The sequence below is a fragment of the Thamnophis sirtalis genome, unplaced genomic scaffold (assembly GCF_051295495.1).
Source record: "Thamnophis sirtalis isolate CommonGarterSnake01/CBP01778 unplaced genomic scaffold, rThaSir2_p1.2 scaffold_6, whole genome shotgun sequence".
Taxonomy (NCBI): domain Eukaryota; kingdom Metazoa; phylum Chordata; class Lepidosauria; order Squamata; family Natricidae; genus Thamnophis; species Thamnophis sirtalis.
The window spans coordinates 39,344,339-39,357,581 of NW_028261386.1; the positions used below are offsets into that span (position 1 = coordinate 39,344,339).

The following is a 13,243-nucleotide window of genomic DNA, read 5'->3' on the forward strand; positions in this document are numbered from 1 at the left end:
AAATAAAGGAAGACAAATACAAATACAAAACAAATGTAACAAAGGCAACAGTAAAAATATTGGGTTTCTGTCTGGATGGTCTCTTGTGACGAGCCAATAGACAAGAGATAGGAAGCAGTGGGCTTCCTCCCATATTTGTGCATACCAGGGGTTGTGACACTAAATACATACATACATACATACATACTTATTTACATACATACATACATACATACATACATACATACATACATACATACATATATATATATATATATATATATATATATATATATATATATATATCATACTTAATATTGATGGCTTTATCTGAAACTTCCATCTTTTAAAGGTAAAATTGGGGAGTGGGAAGGGCAGACTTCTTCAGAGAAGTATTGAAATATCAGGAGAAGTACCGAACACTTAATCAGTGGAATTAATTCATGGGCATAAAAAAGTAGTCAGATGTATTAAAATAATCTGCTGAATTTGGAAGTAAATGAGGATAACAGGAGGAATATTGCATAAGGATTTTATCATATTCAACTATCTGTTAGCAGCCAACAATATAATTTTATCTACCAAAGGGAGGGGGAGGGGGAGGAGGAGAAGGAGAAATGAAATGGGCTGGAGACATAAGCAATTTGAAAATGTGAGCACTAAATAGCACTTCTCTGGATTTTTTCAGCTGTTCTGAATCTGTGTGGGCTCATAAATGTACCATTTGCATTGCCACAATAAAAAAAAACATAAGCACAAATGTAACAAGATGAAATGTATGTAAACGAGAACAATAAATATATATTCATGGCAGTGAGGAAGATTTTAACAGTGAGCATTATTTATTCAAAGGGTGGACTGAGAATCAGTAGAAGGTGATGTATGTGGGTGGTTTAATTTAGGTTAATTTTTTTTAAAGTTGTAAAGCCAATTTCCATTCTATTGCTTATTCTATGGAAAATAAATAGAACAACTTGATAGAAGCAGAATTTTTCTAGCAGCACACACAAAAAGGTGGCTGATTTGTGAGAAGAAACTTTGTTGACAATTTTTAAAAATGGGCTCAGAAAACAAATTAAATTGACAATAAATATGTGCTTCCAAGAAATTAAATTGTATGTTTCTATTAGTCATTTATTTTGCTTACTGGTGAACCGGAAACACAATTAATCTATGGACCTAATTCACAGTGGGCTATAGAAATCAGACGGGAGAATGAAGGATTGTTTGAAATAGGCTGTAAATCTTTTCTTTGTATAGAAATATTTGAACAAAAATTGATTTCGTTTCTTTTTTTTAGGTATACATATGCCAAATCTTTTGATAGGAAATGAGTGGGAAGCCAGGCTACTCATATAACAGTTTTGTAAATAAACCTATAAAAGAGGATGGGAAGGAGGAGGAGGAGGAGGAAAACAATTTTGGTCATAAAATCTTTGTGCTCATATTTGCAAGTCCATATATAATGATCTTAAACTAGAATTATCTATCTATGAAGGATTGTGATCCCCAGAATACTTTAATCTTAGAATCCTGAGCTGCGGTGGTATAGTAGCCTGTAGTGCAGTACTACAGGCTACTTCTGCTGGCTGCTTGCAATTTGGCAGTTCAAACCTCATCAGGCTCAAGGTTGACTCAGCCTTCCATCCTTCTGAGGTCAGTAAAATGAGGACCCAGATTGTTGGGGGCAAAATGCTGACTCTGAGCAGGCTGTAAAGCGATATATATAAGTCTAAGTGCTATTGCTATTGCTATCCTATAGCCATAGGAGAAATCCTGGTAAATTAGACCAACAGTTCTCAACCTCAATAATTTTAAGTATACCGGCCAGGGAATTCTGGGAGTTGAAGTCTCCTACATCTTAAAATTGCTAAGATTGAGAAACTGCAACTTCCCTTATGCTTCACTACTGACTACGATGGTAAGGTTGATGAGAATTCTAGCCTAATGGCTTTTGAAGAGTTACAGGTTTTTCATGCCTTAATGAAGATCTCAACATGGAACAGAATAGGTACAGGTAGTCCTCAACTTATAACCAAAATTGAGCCCAAGATTTCTGTTGTTAAGTGAATTTTGCCCCATTTTATGACTTTTTTGTCTCAGCTGTTAAGTGGATCACCGCAGTTGATAAGTTAACCTGGTTGTTAAATGAATCTGGCTTCCCCATTGACTTTGCTTGTCAAAGATCACAAAAATGATCACATGATCTTGGGACACAGCAATGGTCAAAAACATGAACCAGTTGCCAAGCATTCTGATCACATGATAATAGGAAAGCTGGAAAGGTCGTAACTGTGAAAAACAGTCATAAGTCTCTTTTTTCAGTGCCATTGTAAAGGTCACTAAATGAAGTGTTATAAGTCGAGGACTACTATACAACAACATCCCACACCTAAGAAGAACAACGAAAAAGTGGAACAAGTTTAGAGATGATGAGAGAACTGGAAATCAAATCTTATGAGGAATGGTTACAGGAATTGGTATGCTTATCTTGTGGAAGAGAAAATTTCAGGGAAATATTACAATTGTCCTCAAGGATTGGAGTTGTTCGCTGTTGCCCTGGAGGGCAGACACAGAAGCAGTGGATTGAAACTACAGCAAAGTTAAATATTAAGAAGAATTTCAGATGGCAAGAACAGTTAACCAGTGGAATAGATTATCTCCCAAAGAGATACATTCCCTTTCATTGAAGTCTTCAAGCAGAGGTAGTTGTTTGTCTATAATGCTTTAATCCTGCATTGATCAGGAATTTGATTAGAAGATTTTTGAGATCCATCTCTATGTTTTTGTGATCCCTGTTCACTCAAGTACAGATAAATTAGATGGCCATCCTGTTTCCAACTATACTTAGTCAGACATCTCTTAAAGTTAACAAACAAATATAAAGCTAACTCCCAAGGCTTTGGGTTCTCCATATCTTCATTAAATGAAACAAATGGCATCATTTAGGGCTATTCGGCACTGCAGAGCTGCAAGAAATGGAGCTATTCGTTTAAATTCCTTGCAGCTCTGCATGTTGGATGGGAAATCCATCCTCCTCTCCCTCTTCCTCACCCTTCCTCCAGACTGGAGACATAAGGACTCAGCTGAGATGTAGACTTATTAGATCTATTGATTGTAAACGCTATCTCAGAATTTATAGTAACTGAATTGGAGAACAGTGGTTTTCTGAATCTCCAAATAAATCCACAAATAGAGGCTGACTATTAATTCTTTTGTATTTAAAAAAAGTTGGGCTTATATGACAAACTAGGTTAAATTGGCTAATCTGGGTCAGAAGTTATTATTGCATAACACACTGGATCAAACTGGTCACCCACATTTCATCTTAGCATGCTTGAAAAACTTCCTTGTCTGTTTAGGTTAATCTTTTGTGAACCCCAAAAATTGGATAGGTGTCAGGTCCACCATTGTTGGCTTGGCACCTCGCTGGCATCCTGCCATCAAAGGCCAGGAGGGAGGGGGTATGGGGGTAAGGACAAATGGGCAATAATCATGTATGGGGATGTGATGGGAATTAGGGAGGGGGAATGACAGGTTGAGGAAGATCAGGGAAGCATATGTCAGGATTTCGTAAAACACCTGTGTGTCTCTTTGTAGTCTAAAGATGAACTGGCCATTGAGGGAGAGCTGGGACAAGTGGAAAAAATTGTAACTTTTCACATGGAAAATTTAGTTCTAGCCTGACTTTACTGCAGTCAGCAATCTTGAGTAAAAGATTTTTTTATGGAGTCGAGGGTCTTTCTTTCCCAAGGGACCTATTTGGGGCAGGTCTAGCAATATGTTTGGTCTGGTGGTTAAGGCATCAGGCCAGAAAGCATGAGACAATTAATTCAAGTCCCTCTTTAGTTATGAAAGCCAGCTCAGTGACCCTGAGCCAGTCACTCTCTCTCAGCCCAATTCACTTCACAGGGTTGTTGTTCTGGGGAAAATAGGAGGAGGAACATATGTCAGATATGTTTTACATCTTGGGTTATTTGTAAAAATAATAAAAGGTGGGATCTAAATAAAGAAATATCATTTATTAACTAAATCACAGTTAAACATGTTATCTGAATGCAACCTGATGTTATTAGTGTATGGTTGATCTATTGTGTTTTGAACCCAGGCTATTAGGCTGGTTTAGTAAACCATTAGTCAGTTAAACATGTTGTGTGAAAACAATTGAAGATCTTCACATTGCATAGTGATTCCCTCTTGCCTTGTCTGCCAAATGATGACCAGTCTTTGGCTCAAGGCAAGCTTTTTTTGTTGTTGTTGCAAAGATAGAAAAAAATATTTCATTGCTATTTTACTGCTGGGTTCTGAGAATGACAGCAAGTGCTTCATGGATGGCCTGTTCTCTGCAGAACAGATCTGCAGTTATTTTTTGAACAGTATTACTTTTGGCAGTTTATTGTTGATGAACCATATCAATTTGCTGCTGATATACAATGGAAAGAAGCTTAGAGCTGGTTTATGTAAAACACTGATCTGGAGCTCTGAATGCATTCGAAAGCAGTGTCAAGAATCATTCTTCCTGTCACTACTCAGGTGGAAACAATTGGATTTCTGTCCTGAGAAATCAAATGGCTTTTTAAAGTGCAGATGAACCATCTGGAATCAAAGTTCCCCTTATTGCTCATTCAGGCCTTTTTAACCTGAAAAATGTACAGCTATTGATTGAACTTTCTGCAAAAAAATAATAATGTCTAGGACTTTCTGTTTCCAGGTTATGAAAATAAGATATAAAAGCCAGTGAATGTTTCAGTTTTGAATCAATATAGATGAGCAGGCTATTTGGATGATAACTCTCTTGAATGCTTTTGTCCAGCAAGCAGCCTTCAGCATTACGTTGCCTCTAATCCTGGAAGCAACATTTTATCTCCCAAATATCTGTCTAATTTGTGTAGTCTCTGATCCTTGTGAACTGAAGCCTGCCTCCCTACTGTATCCATTGGTGAGAAACTTCATTTGCCTCTGGAGTAGAACAGAAACAATATGCTGGGATTGTTTACTTGTTCTTTAGTCACAGCAAAAGCTAATAAATAAGGACAAACATAACTATTTGGTAGGCAGAAGATCAGCATAAAATTCAGGAAAGTGATGCCAATACACTTTGATTTTTCCCAGAAAAATGGCACCAATGTTGTTGGAGAGGCAAGCAAGGATTTAAATCCTTGATCTTACACTATAAATATGTTGAGAGATTCTACCTCAACCTTTTTTCCTCGGATTTGAAATCAGATTTCTATGGAAACTGTCTATTACAATTGAAACACTGAAAATGGATCAGAGGAAGGAAATGAATGTATTACAAGATTACTGTATATATAACACAGCAAAACAGATGTTTTCTATTAGCTCACTGTCTTGTGCTATTCTGGATTCCAGCAGCACTGCACATTGGTGGTGCATTCATTTCAATATTTCTTTAAAAGATAGTGTTCAATTTGCTGCTGAGGGATGGAAAGGACTTGCTCTGTTTTGCCAATGAAGAGAGAGAAGGATTAGCTATTTTAACCATCTCTTTGCATATCTACTGTGTAAGATCATCCACCTGATAAAGTCTGGAACTGGGGCATTTAACCAATTACTTCAGCAGGTTTTCTGTGGAATGGCCATATTTGATAAAGCTTAAGTTTATTTAAGTTTATTTATTTAAGTTTATTTAAGATGACTGCCAATGAATAAAATGCTAAATATTTTACCCTTTCTAATTGTTCACGTTTATACAAAACAATTCCTGTTTTCTGATATTTATCTTAATAAATATTTGTTCCCTTTTAGCCTTTTATATTATGGCAATTAGTTTATTTTGCAGATGCAGGGGTGGGATTCAGCCAGTTTGGACCAGTTCAAGCGAATCAGATGCTAATTTTACATCTGGTTCGCCAAACCGGTAGTTGAAAGGACTGGCCTATCCCTTTCCTTGCCTCCCCGGAGTCTCCACGTGGCCCATTTTGGATGCTAGGTAAGTGCATAGAGGCTCTGGGAGGGTGAGAAATGGGCCTCCTGGAAGTTCCGCTGTGGTGCAGGAGGCCGAGTAAGCCACAACCACCATGACCACACCCACCCAGCAATGGGGTAGAGAACCTAAAAATTTTCAATCTCACCGCTGTGCACATGGCTAATATGTACACCGTCTTGGAAACTATAGGTATGTTAAGTATATGTAACTGTAATACTTATGCATATATAAATAAAGCTACCCTGGAATGGAAAGCCACAAAATCATACATTGAAAAAACTACAGCTTTTTTCCTCAGAACAAAAAATCCAGTACTAGAACATTTGAAACAGACAACTGAAGAGGGACAGCTCTCCACCCTCTAGAAATTACAGGTGGAAGGGTGGAAATCTTGAGAGTGGAAATCTTAATGTCAGTTGAAGTCTCTTCTTCTGCAACTTCAGTTTTGTTGGTCTAATTCCACTGTCTACATAGGCAGGGAATAATATTTGTCATTATTTGTATGACAGTACTATAAGTATTTGATGAAAGTTTAATCTCCCATTCAATAGACTCTTCTCCAGATGATTACTAGTGCAGACACAACTTTTATATGCTCTATGATTTATTGTAATTTTGTTTATGTTTTGACAGATTTTTCCCTTTGAGTTGTATGTTGTGTACATTATTTTATGATATTTTAATACGAATGCAATGTAGAAATACGTATATTTTAAGAATTAAATATATGGATACACTTAATTCATTCAGCCTTTCTTCATAAGATTATTTAAACTGCAACTCCACAGTCATCTTATAGGAGAGATGGGCGGCATAAAAATTTAATCAATAATAATAATAAATTCTGTCAGAAGAGCTAGGCAACTCGTAGACATGTTTGATATTCTCTACATTTCCAAAGATCTAAAAAAATGGCAAATGTTCTGCTATGCGATATTCAGACTCCCCTCCTTTTTTAAAAAATGAAATAAATATAAATAAACGAATTAAGCCTCTTGTAAGTTTAATGCGTTTATTTTGTGTTTGACTTCTCACCAAACATGGGCACGTGGAATTAAGGGCCAATCTTGTTGTCTGATGCTGGCAATGTGGACCTCAGATAAGGTAACATAGATGGATGATCTAAAGTTTGTAAGTAATCGCCAATTTATTTATTTAGTAGATTTATAGGCCGCCCAATCCTGGAGGGATTATAATATATCGTCCTAGGATTCTTCCAAATTTTGATGGCAAAATGACTGAATTTCCATAATTATGGTTTTTCTGTGATTTCCTCCCCAAAATTAAAGTTTAAAAACCATTCTCATTTATTCCTTTAAATGTTCCCATGCATAGAAGCATTGCGCACATAAGCGAATGTGCGTGGGAGCACGCCCGAACCAGTAGTGAAAAAAATCGGCAACCCACCTCTGTCCCAAGCCACCAGATAGGGGTGGATTTTCTCTAAGACGTTTCCCACTATAATTCTATTTCTATTCATACACTCCCGCCCCCCTCAACCCCAAGAAAATATGATGAAGTTATCCAGCTATTAGATGGTTTCTTTGTAAGATTGTAAAGCAAGATTGCAGCTCTTCCAACATTGCCTACCTGCTAATACAAATTTGTGGAAGATACTTTGCAGCAACAGTATTTATGCCAAGATGATTGTCAGAATCTTAGAATGAACATCACATGAAAACAACTTACCAGCCTGCAACCAGATCTGTTCAAGAGTTGTCCACAGCTGAATAGGCCCTTGCTTTGAGGCAGAACTCTGCATAGTTATTTCTGACATGGCCTGTTCCAGTCGTGATGCTGCAATGGAAGATGCTCGCTGGGAGCCTGGAAGGAGAGGTAGAAGATATGACTCAGATATTATTCGATTGCTGTTTGTACAGTATAAGGGGGCGAGAGAGAAGTACCTTGATCCACATATTAGACGTATGGCCCAGTGGGAGGCCCATATTAAAACAACATACCTCATGTGTGACCAGAATCTAAAAACATTTAACACAGCCCAAATTCTGACTAAAATGGTCCGACTGAGATCGGCTTATTTATTCATTCATTCATTCATTCATTCATTCATTCATTCATTCATTCATTCATTCATTTATAGGGTTTGTATGCCGCCCACTCTCGAGAGACTCAGGGCGGCTCACAGATAAAAAGGAAGAGGGGAACATACAGAAATTAAAAAACAACATTAAAATTCCACAACATTCATAGCTTAGGATGGGGCTGGAAAGATCAACAGCCCCAGGCCTGCCGGAACAGCCAGGTCGCTTTGCGGAAGGCCGGAAGGGTAGTAAGAGTCCGGATCTCCATGGGAAGATCGTTCCATAGGGCCGGAGCAGCTACAGAGAAGGCCCTCCCCCGGGGAGTTGCCAGCCGACATTGACTGGCAGATGGAATCCGGAGGATGCCTAGTCTGTGGGATCTTATGGGTCTCTGGGAGGTAAATGGCAGGAGGCGGTCTCTCAAGTACCCAGGTCCAATACCATGAAGGGCTTTATAAGTGACGACTAGCACCTTGAAGCATGTCCAGAGACCAATAGGAAGCCAGTGCAGCTTGCGGAGGATAGGTGTAATGTGGGTGTACCTAGGTGCGCCCACTATCGCTCACTATGTGGGCCTCATTGGGGTAGATTGCAGGGGTGATACAAAAATTCAATTTTGTCGTTTTATACTATTTTACATATTTATCTTTAAATTATTCTATTACATCCTATGACTGTTGTATTTTACCCTACTCTCATTTTAAATTGTTTAGAATCTTATTGGTAATATGTGTTTGAACCTGTACGTTGATATGGCCTATAGGCTAATCAATCAATCAATCCATACATACATAAACATAGTCAAGCTTTTGAGGTTAACAATATAATTCAAATGATGGTATTTGGCTAATGAAAAAGTCTAAAGCATTTTCTTATTCCTGGAAATCATTATTAGACTAGATGGTAGTGTGACTGTGTCTGAAGGCCATCTCCCAGGAAACTAGTAGACTTCCTTGTGCAGATGAGTGGCCATTGTAGTTGGCCTGCAGTTCTCCTGCAGGGCATTGTTTATGCCCTTATGCACTTCAAAAACAACAATAAAGCAGCATTATTAAAAAAAAATAATTCTGCTGTTAAGTGTACTCTGAATTATGTTTTTTTAAAATCTCCACAAACATTCCAATGCTGGCACCTGTTAAATTGAATTCTGAGGTTGCAGTGTGTTATACAGCATATATAACCCTAATTTTGCTATTGTAAAAGTTAGGAGTTTGTGACTTTATAATTTAAACTATAGTTCATGTGTCAGGAAGCAATCACACATTCTGCAGGTATGAATCAGTGGTGGGTTTCAAAATATTTTAGAACCTCTTCTGTAGGTGTGGCTTGCTTTGTGGGAGTGGCTTGCAAGCCATGTGACTGGGTGGGAGTGGCTTGCCAGCCATGTGACTGAGTGGGAGTGGCTTGGCAGTCATGTGACTAGGTGGGCGTGGCCAACTTGTAAAATGTGGTGAAACTTGCTTAACAACACTCTTGCTTAGCAACCAAAATGTTGGCTCAGAAACCCTGGCATTTGAAGCACGCAAGTCTTAAAGCTGTCATGTTACAAGACCCTTGCACCCCTAACCCTTTAGAAAAAAAATCCAGGGGTGTTCAAACTTGTCAGCTTTAAGACATTACGGTTTAGACAGGACTCTTTGAAGTGGGCGGGGCAATTGGTGAGCCAGCCAATCAGTGAGCAGTGGGCAGGGCAACCATGGTGCAGGCGGGCAGGGGGATAGAGCTGGAACCGGTTCTAAACAGCATGGTAGATTTGTGGAAAGTCTTCTATACAAGAGGTTACAACTGGCAGGAACCCACCCCTAGTATGAACAGCCCCCGATGCAATTTTTAACATTTTAAAACTGCAAACATAAGAAAAGGAACTATGGCCAGAAGCTTAGAAAGTTCCTGCTAATGAGGATTGGACTGGAAAATGTGGGAAGTCTAGAGGGGTTGGGCTGGGTAGTACCACAATTTTGCGCTGGTTTGGCTCCTTCCTTCAAAACTGGTCCCAATTAGTAGTAGTAGGAGTGACATGCCACGGGACTCAGTACTCTCTCCACTCCTTTTTAACATCTACATGAAGTCAGAGGTGGTATTCAGCAGGTTCTGACTAGTTCTGGTAAACTGGTAGCAGAAATTTTGAGTAGTTCGGAGAACCGGTAAATACCACCTCTGACTGGCCCCGCCCTCATCTATTCTCTGCCTCCCAAGTCCCAGCTGATTGGGAGGAAATGGGGATTTTGCAGTATCCTTTCCTTGGCACACCCACCAAACCATGCCCACTATGCCATGTTACGCCCACCAAGCCACGGCCACAGAACTGGTAGTAACATTTTTTGGATGTTACTTCACTGCATGAAGTCATGGGATGAGATCATCTATCACTTTGAGTTAGGTATCTGCAATATGCTGATGATGCCCAACTTTTTTTTTACTTCTGGTGACCCAAGTGATGCTGCTGTTGCCCTCTCTTGGTGCCTGGGGACTTGAAATGGGGGGGACGGACAACAGGCTTCAATTGAACCCTGTTTGACTCTGGATAGGGTGGGACTACTCCTGATAAATCTGGTCTGCAACTTGAGGTTTCTCCTGGACTCACAACTCCTGCCTGAAGAGCAGGTGGCAATCCCTGTTAGGAGAGCCTTTGCACAACTTTGGGTTGTGTGCCAGTTGCTAGCTTTTCTGGATCAGAAGTCCCTGCACTTAGTCATTCAGGCCCTAGTCATCTCATGGTTGGACTATTGTAATGCACTCTACATGGGGCCATTCTTGAAGAACATTCAAAAGCTATAGCTGGTACAGAGTGCAGCTGCATAAGTAGTTCTTGGGGTCCAAAGAAGGGCCCATGTAACATACTTCCCCATGAGCTGCATTGGCTGCCAGTCTGCTTCCAGATGCATTTCAAAGTGTTGACAATCTCCTTCATAGCATAGGTCCAGTTGACTTGAGGGACCATCTCATCCCACTGGGATTGGCTCATCCCACCCATGCCAGCAAAGAAGGCATGCTATGAGACCCATTGACCCGATTTATTCAAGTTAGGGGTCCTAGGAATAGGGCCTTTCTCTGCCACTGCATCTGTCCTCTGTAATACCTTGCCCCTTATGAGGTTGGCCTCAACCCTCCTGACCTTCCGTTAGAGCCTAAAGACCTAAAGACCAATGGGGGAGCATCACAGTGGAAGTGGTTGATTGATTCAAGGTTGACTCAGCCTTCCATCTTTCCGAGGTGGGTGAAATGAGGACCCAGACTGTGGGGGCAATATGCTGACTCTGTAAACCGCTTAGAGAGGGCTGAAAGCCCTATGAAGCGGTATATAAGTCTAACTGCTATTGCTATTGATTAACAACAGATCCCACTTCTTCACCAACCCTGTGTCAACTTCCCTCCCTCTATTTATCTATCTAATCTCTCTCTCTCCCCCTCCCTCTGTCTTTCATCTAACTATCATCTAACTATCATCTAACTATCATCTATCTATTACTATCTAGCTATCCATCCATCTAATCTTTTATGATTGTAAGCCACCCATAGTTACCCTGTAGTAAGATAGGCAGCCAATAAATTTTGTAAGTAAGAAAATAAATAAATACTGGTGCATACATACATACATGCATACATACATACTTTGCAGGTTTTTAAGAACATAGACTGCATTACTCTGTACCACATTCGGAGAGGAATTTAGCTTTTGTGAACTACCATTTCTTTTATTGTAGTTGGGTAGATTCTTAGACTACTCATTTCAACTACTGTTCAAACACTGATATGTTTTTGTCATGTGACAAGTAGCTACTGAAATCTAAGCCCACTAAGTATCCCCTGAAGCTCAAATTCTTGTTTACACAGCCTTCCTACTAAGAAAAAAAGGGAAAGTTATTCTATCCAACATGAAATAAGCTGAAGCATGATTTCATCATCATCAGATAGTGGTAAGTCATCCGTTACATGAGGAATATTGGTTTAATATTGGACAAATTGTAGTCTTATGCCTGCAATCGTGGAGAAATATCCCAAAAAACAAAAAAGGAGCCCAGAGGATCTAGGGAATGCCAAGATCTTTGTGTTCACCAGTCTCTCCCTAGGCTTCCCGATTGCTGCAAAGCACATTTCGCATGGTCTGGATAAGAAGAGCCTAATCATATCTCAGTACAACTATACTCAGGGCAACATAAAAGCACACTTCATGAATGCACATAAATTCCCCTCCGGCTTATTGCAGAATTTATGACCCTAAGCTTTCAGTAGCTAGCTCATTTCTATGAAACACATCAAGGCTTGGCTTTTTTCCTATCTTCCAACTGGCTTCTCCTGTCATCTTAGTTTGTTGTAAACAGATCAAATTGAAAACCATTTGATCAAAAGGCAAGCTGTCGATCTGAAATCAAATATACTTCAAATATAACATTCAGTGCTGTAACTGTACCAAGAATCATAAGCTCAGTTGGCATTTGCTTGAATTTATAGATTTCAATCCTGACTTTGCAACTCTTATACTCTTACTGTGTAACATTACCTTAATTGTGCAATAATAATCTCAGTTACTGGAGAGATGGAGCCACCAGGAAAAATTAAGAATGCAAAGGCAAAACAAAATTGCATCCTGCTTCTTAAGAATAAAGCCCATCAGTCTTGCCTCTGCCTTCTAGGAAAGAGCAGTCTTTCTCCTGTAGGCTCCAGACTCCTGAAGATGGCCTTGAGAAGGAAAAATTAAGAGTTCTTTATGGTAATGAATATCCGGACCCTAGAAAAAAAATCCTTGCAATATTTTTCTCCATTTTTAATCATTGTAAGGAATAATGAAAGATCAAGGAGAGTCAATCTGAACCTCAAAGTTTTCTACCATTGCATTGGAACTTGGAAACCCTGAGATTAATTGCAGAAGCCAAAATATACATAATTTCCTTGCTTCCCTGCACGTCACTCTACACTCTTTATTCCCACTAACCTCTTTACTGAAGTTGTGTCAAATTCACAAACAGCAACAATCAGTTGAAATTAAAGTACTACTTTTGAGTTGAGGTTGACCTTTCAGATCTTCACTAAACTGATGTCAGCTCTCTTTGCAAACAGCTATATCTCTGAGCATGTGCACACTTTTTTTGCATAATTTCTTGATCAGAGGGCCACCAAAAATAAGATTTTATTCAACAGTTTATTTACGAACTGTTGTTTGGTCCACATGAATATGGGGTTTGAATTTATGGATGCGATTATCACGTCTTGAAGGTAAGCTTCAAGGTTGATTATGTAGAGAAAATCTGTCTGACACACTTCTGTAATTTAA

General features: G+C 39.2%; 1 protein-coding gene across 1 annotated transcript in view; it reads right to left on the bottom strand.

The window, feature by feature from the left end:
- The window catches only part of TTC7A (tetratricopeptide repeat domain 7A), a 156,986-nt gene that overhangs the window by 45,009 nt on the left and 98,734 nt on the right, over positions 1-13,243 (bottom strand). Inside the window, exon 18 of the mRNA XM_087717674.1 lies at positions 7,619-7,753. Within this exon, the coding sequence (XP_087573800.1) occupies positions 7,619-7,753 (135 nt within the window). The remainder of the gene's footprint in view (positions 1-7,618; positions 7,754-13,243) is intronic.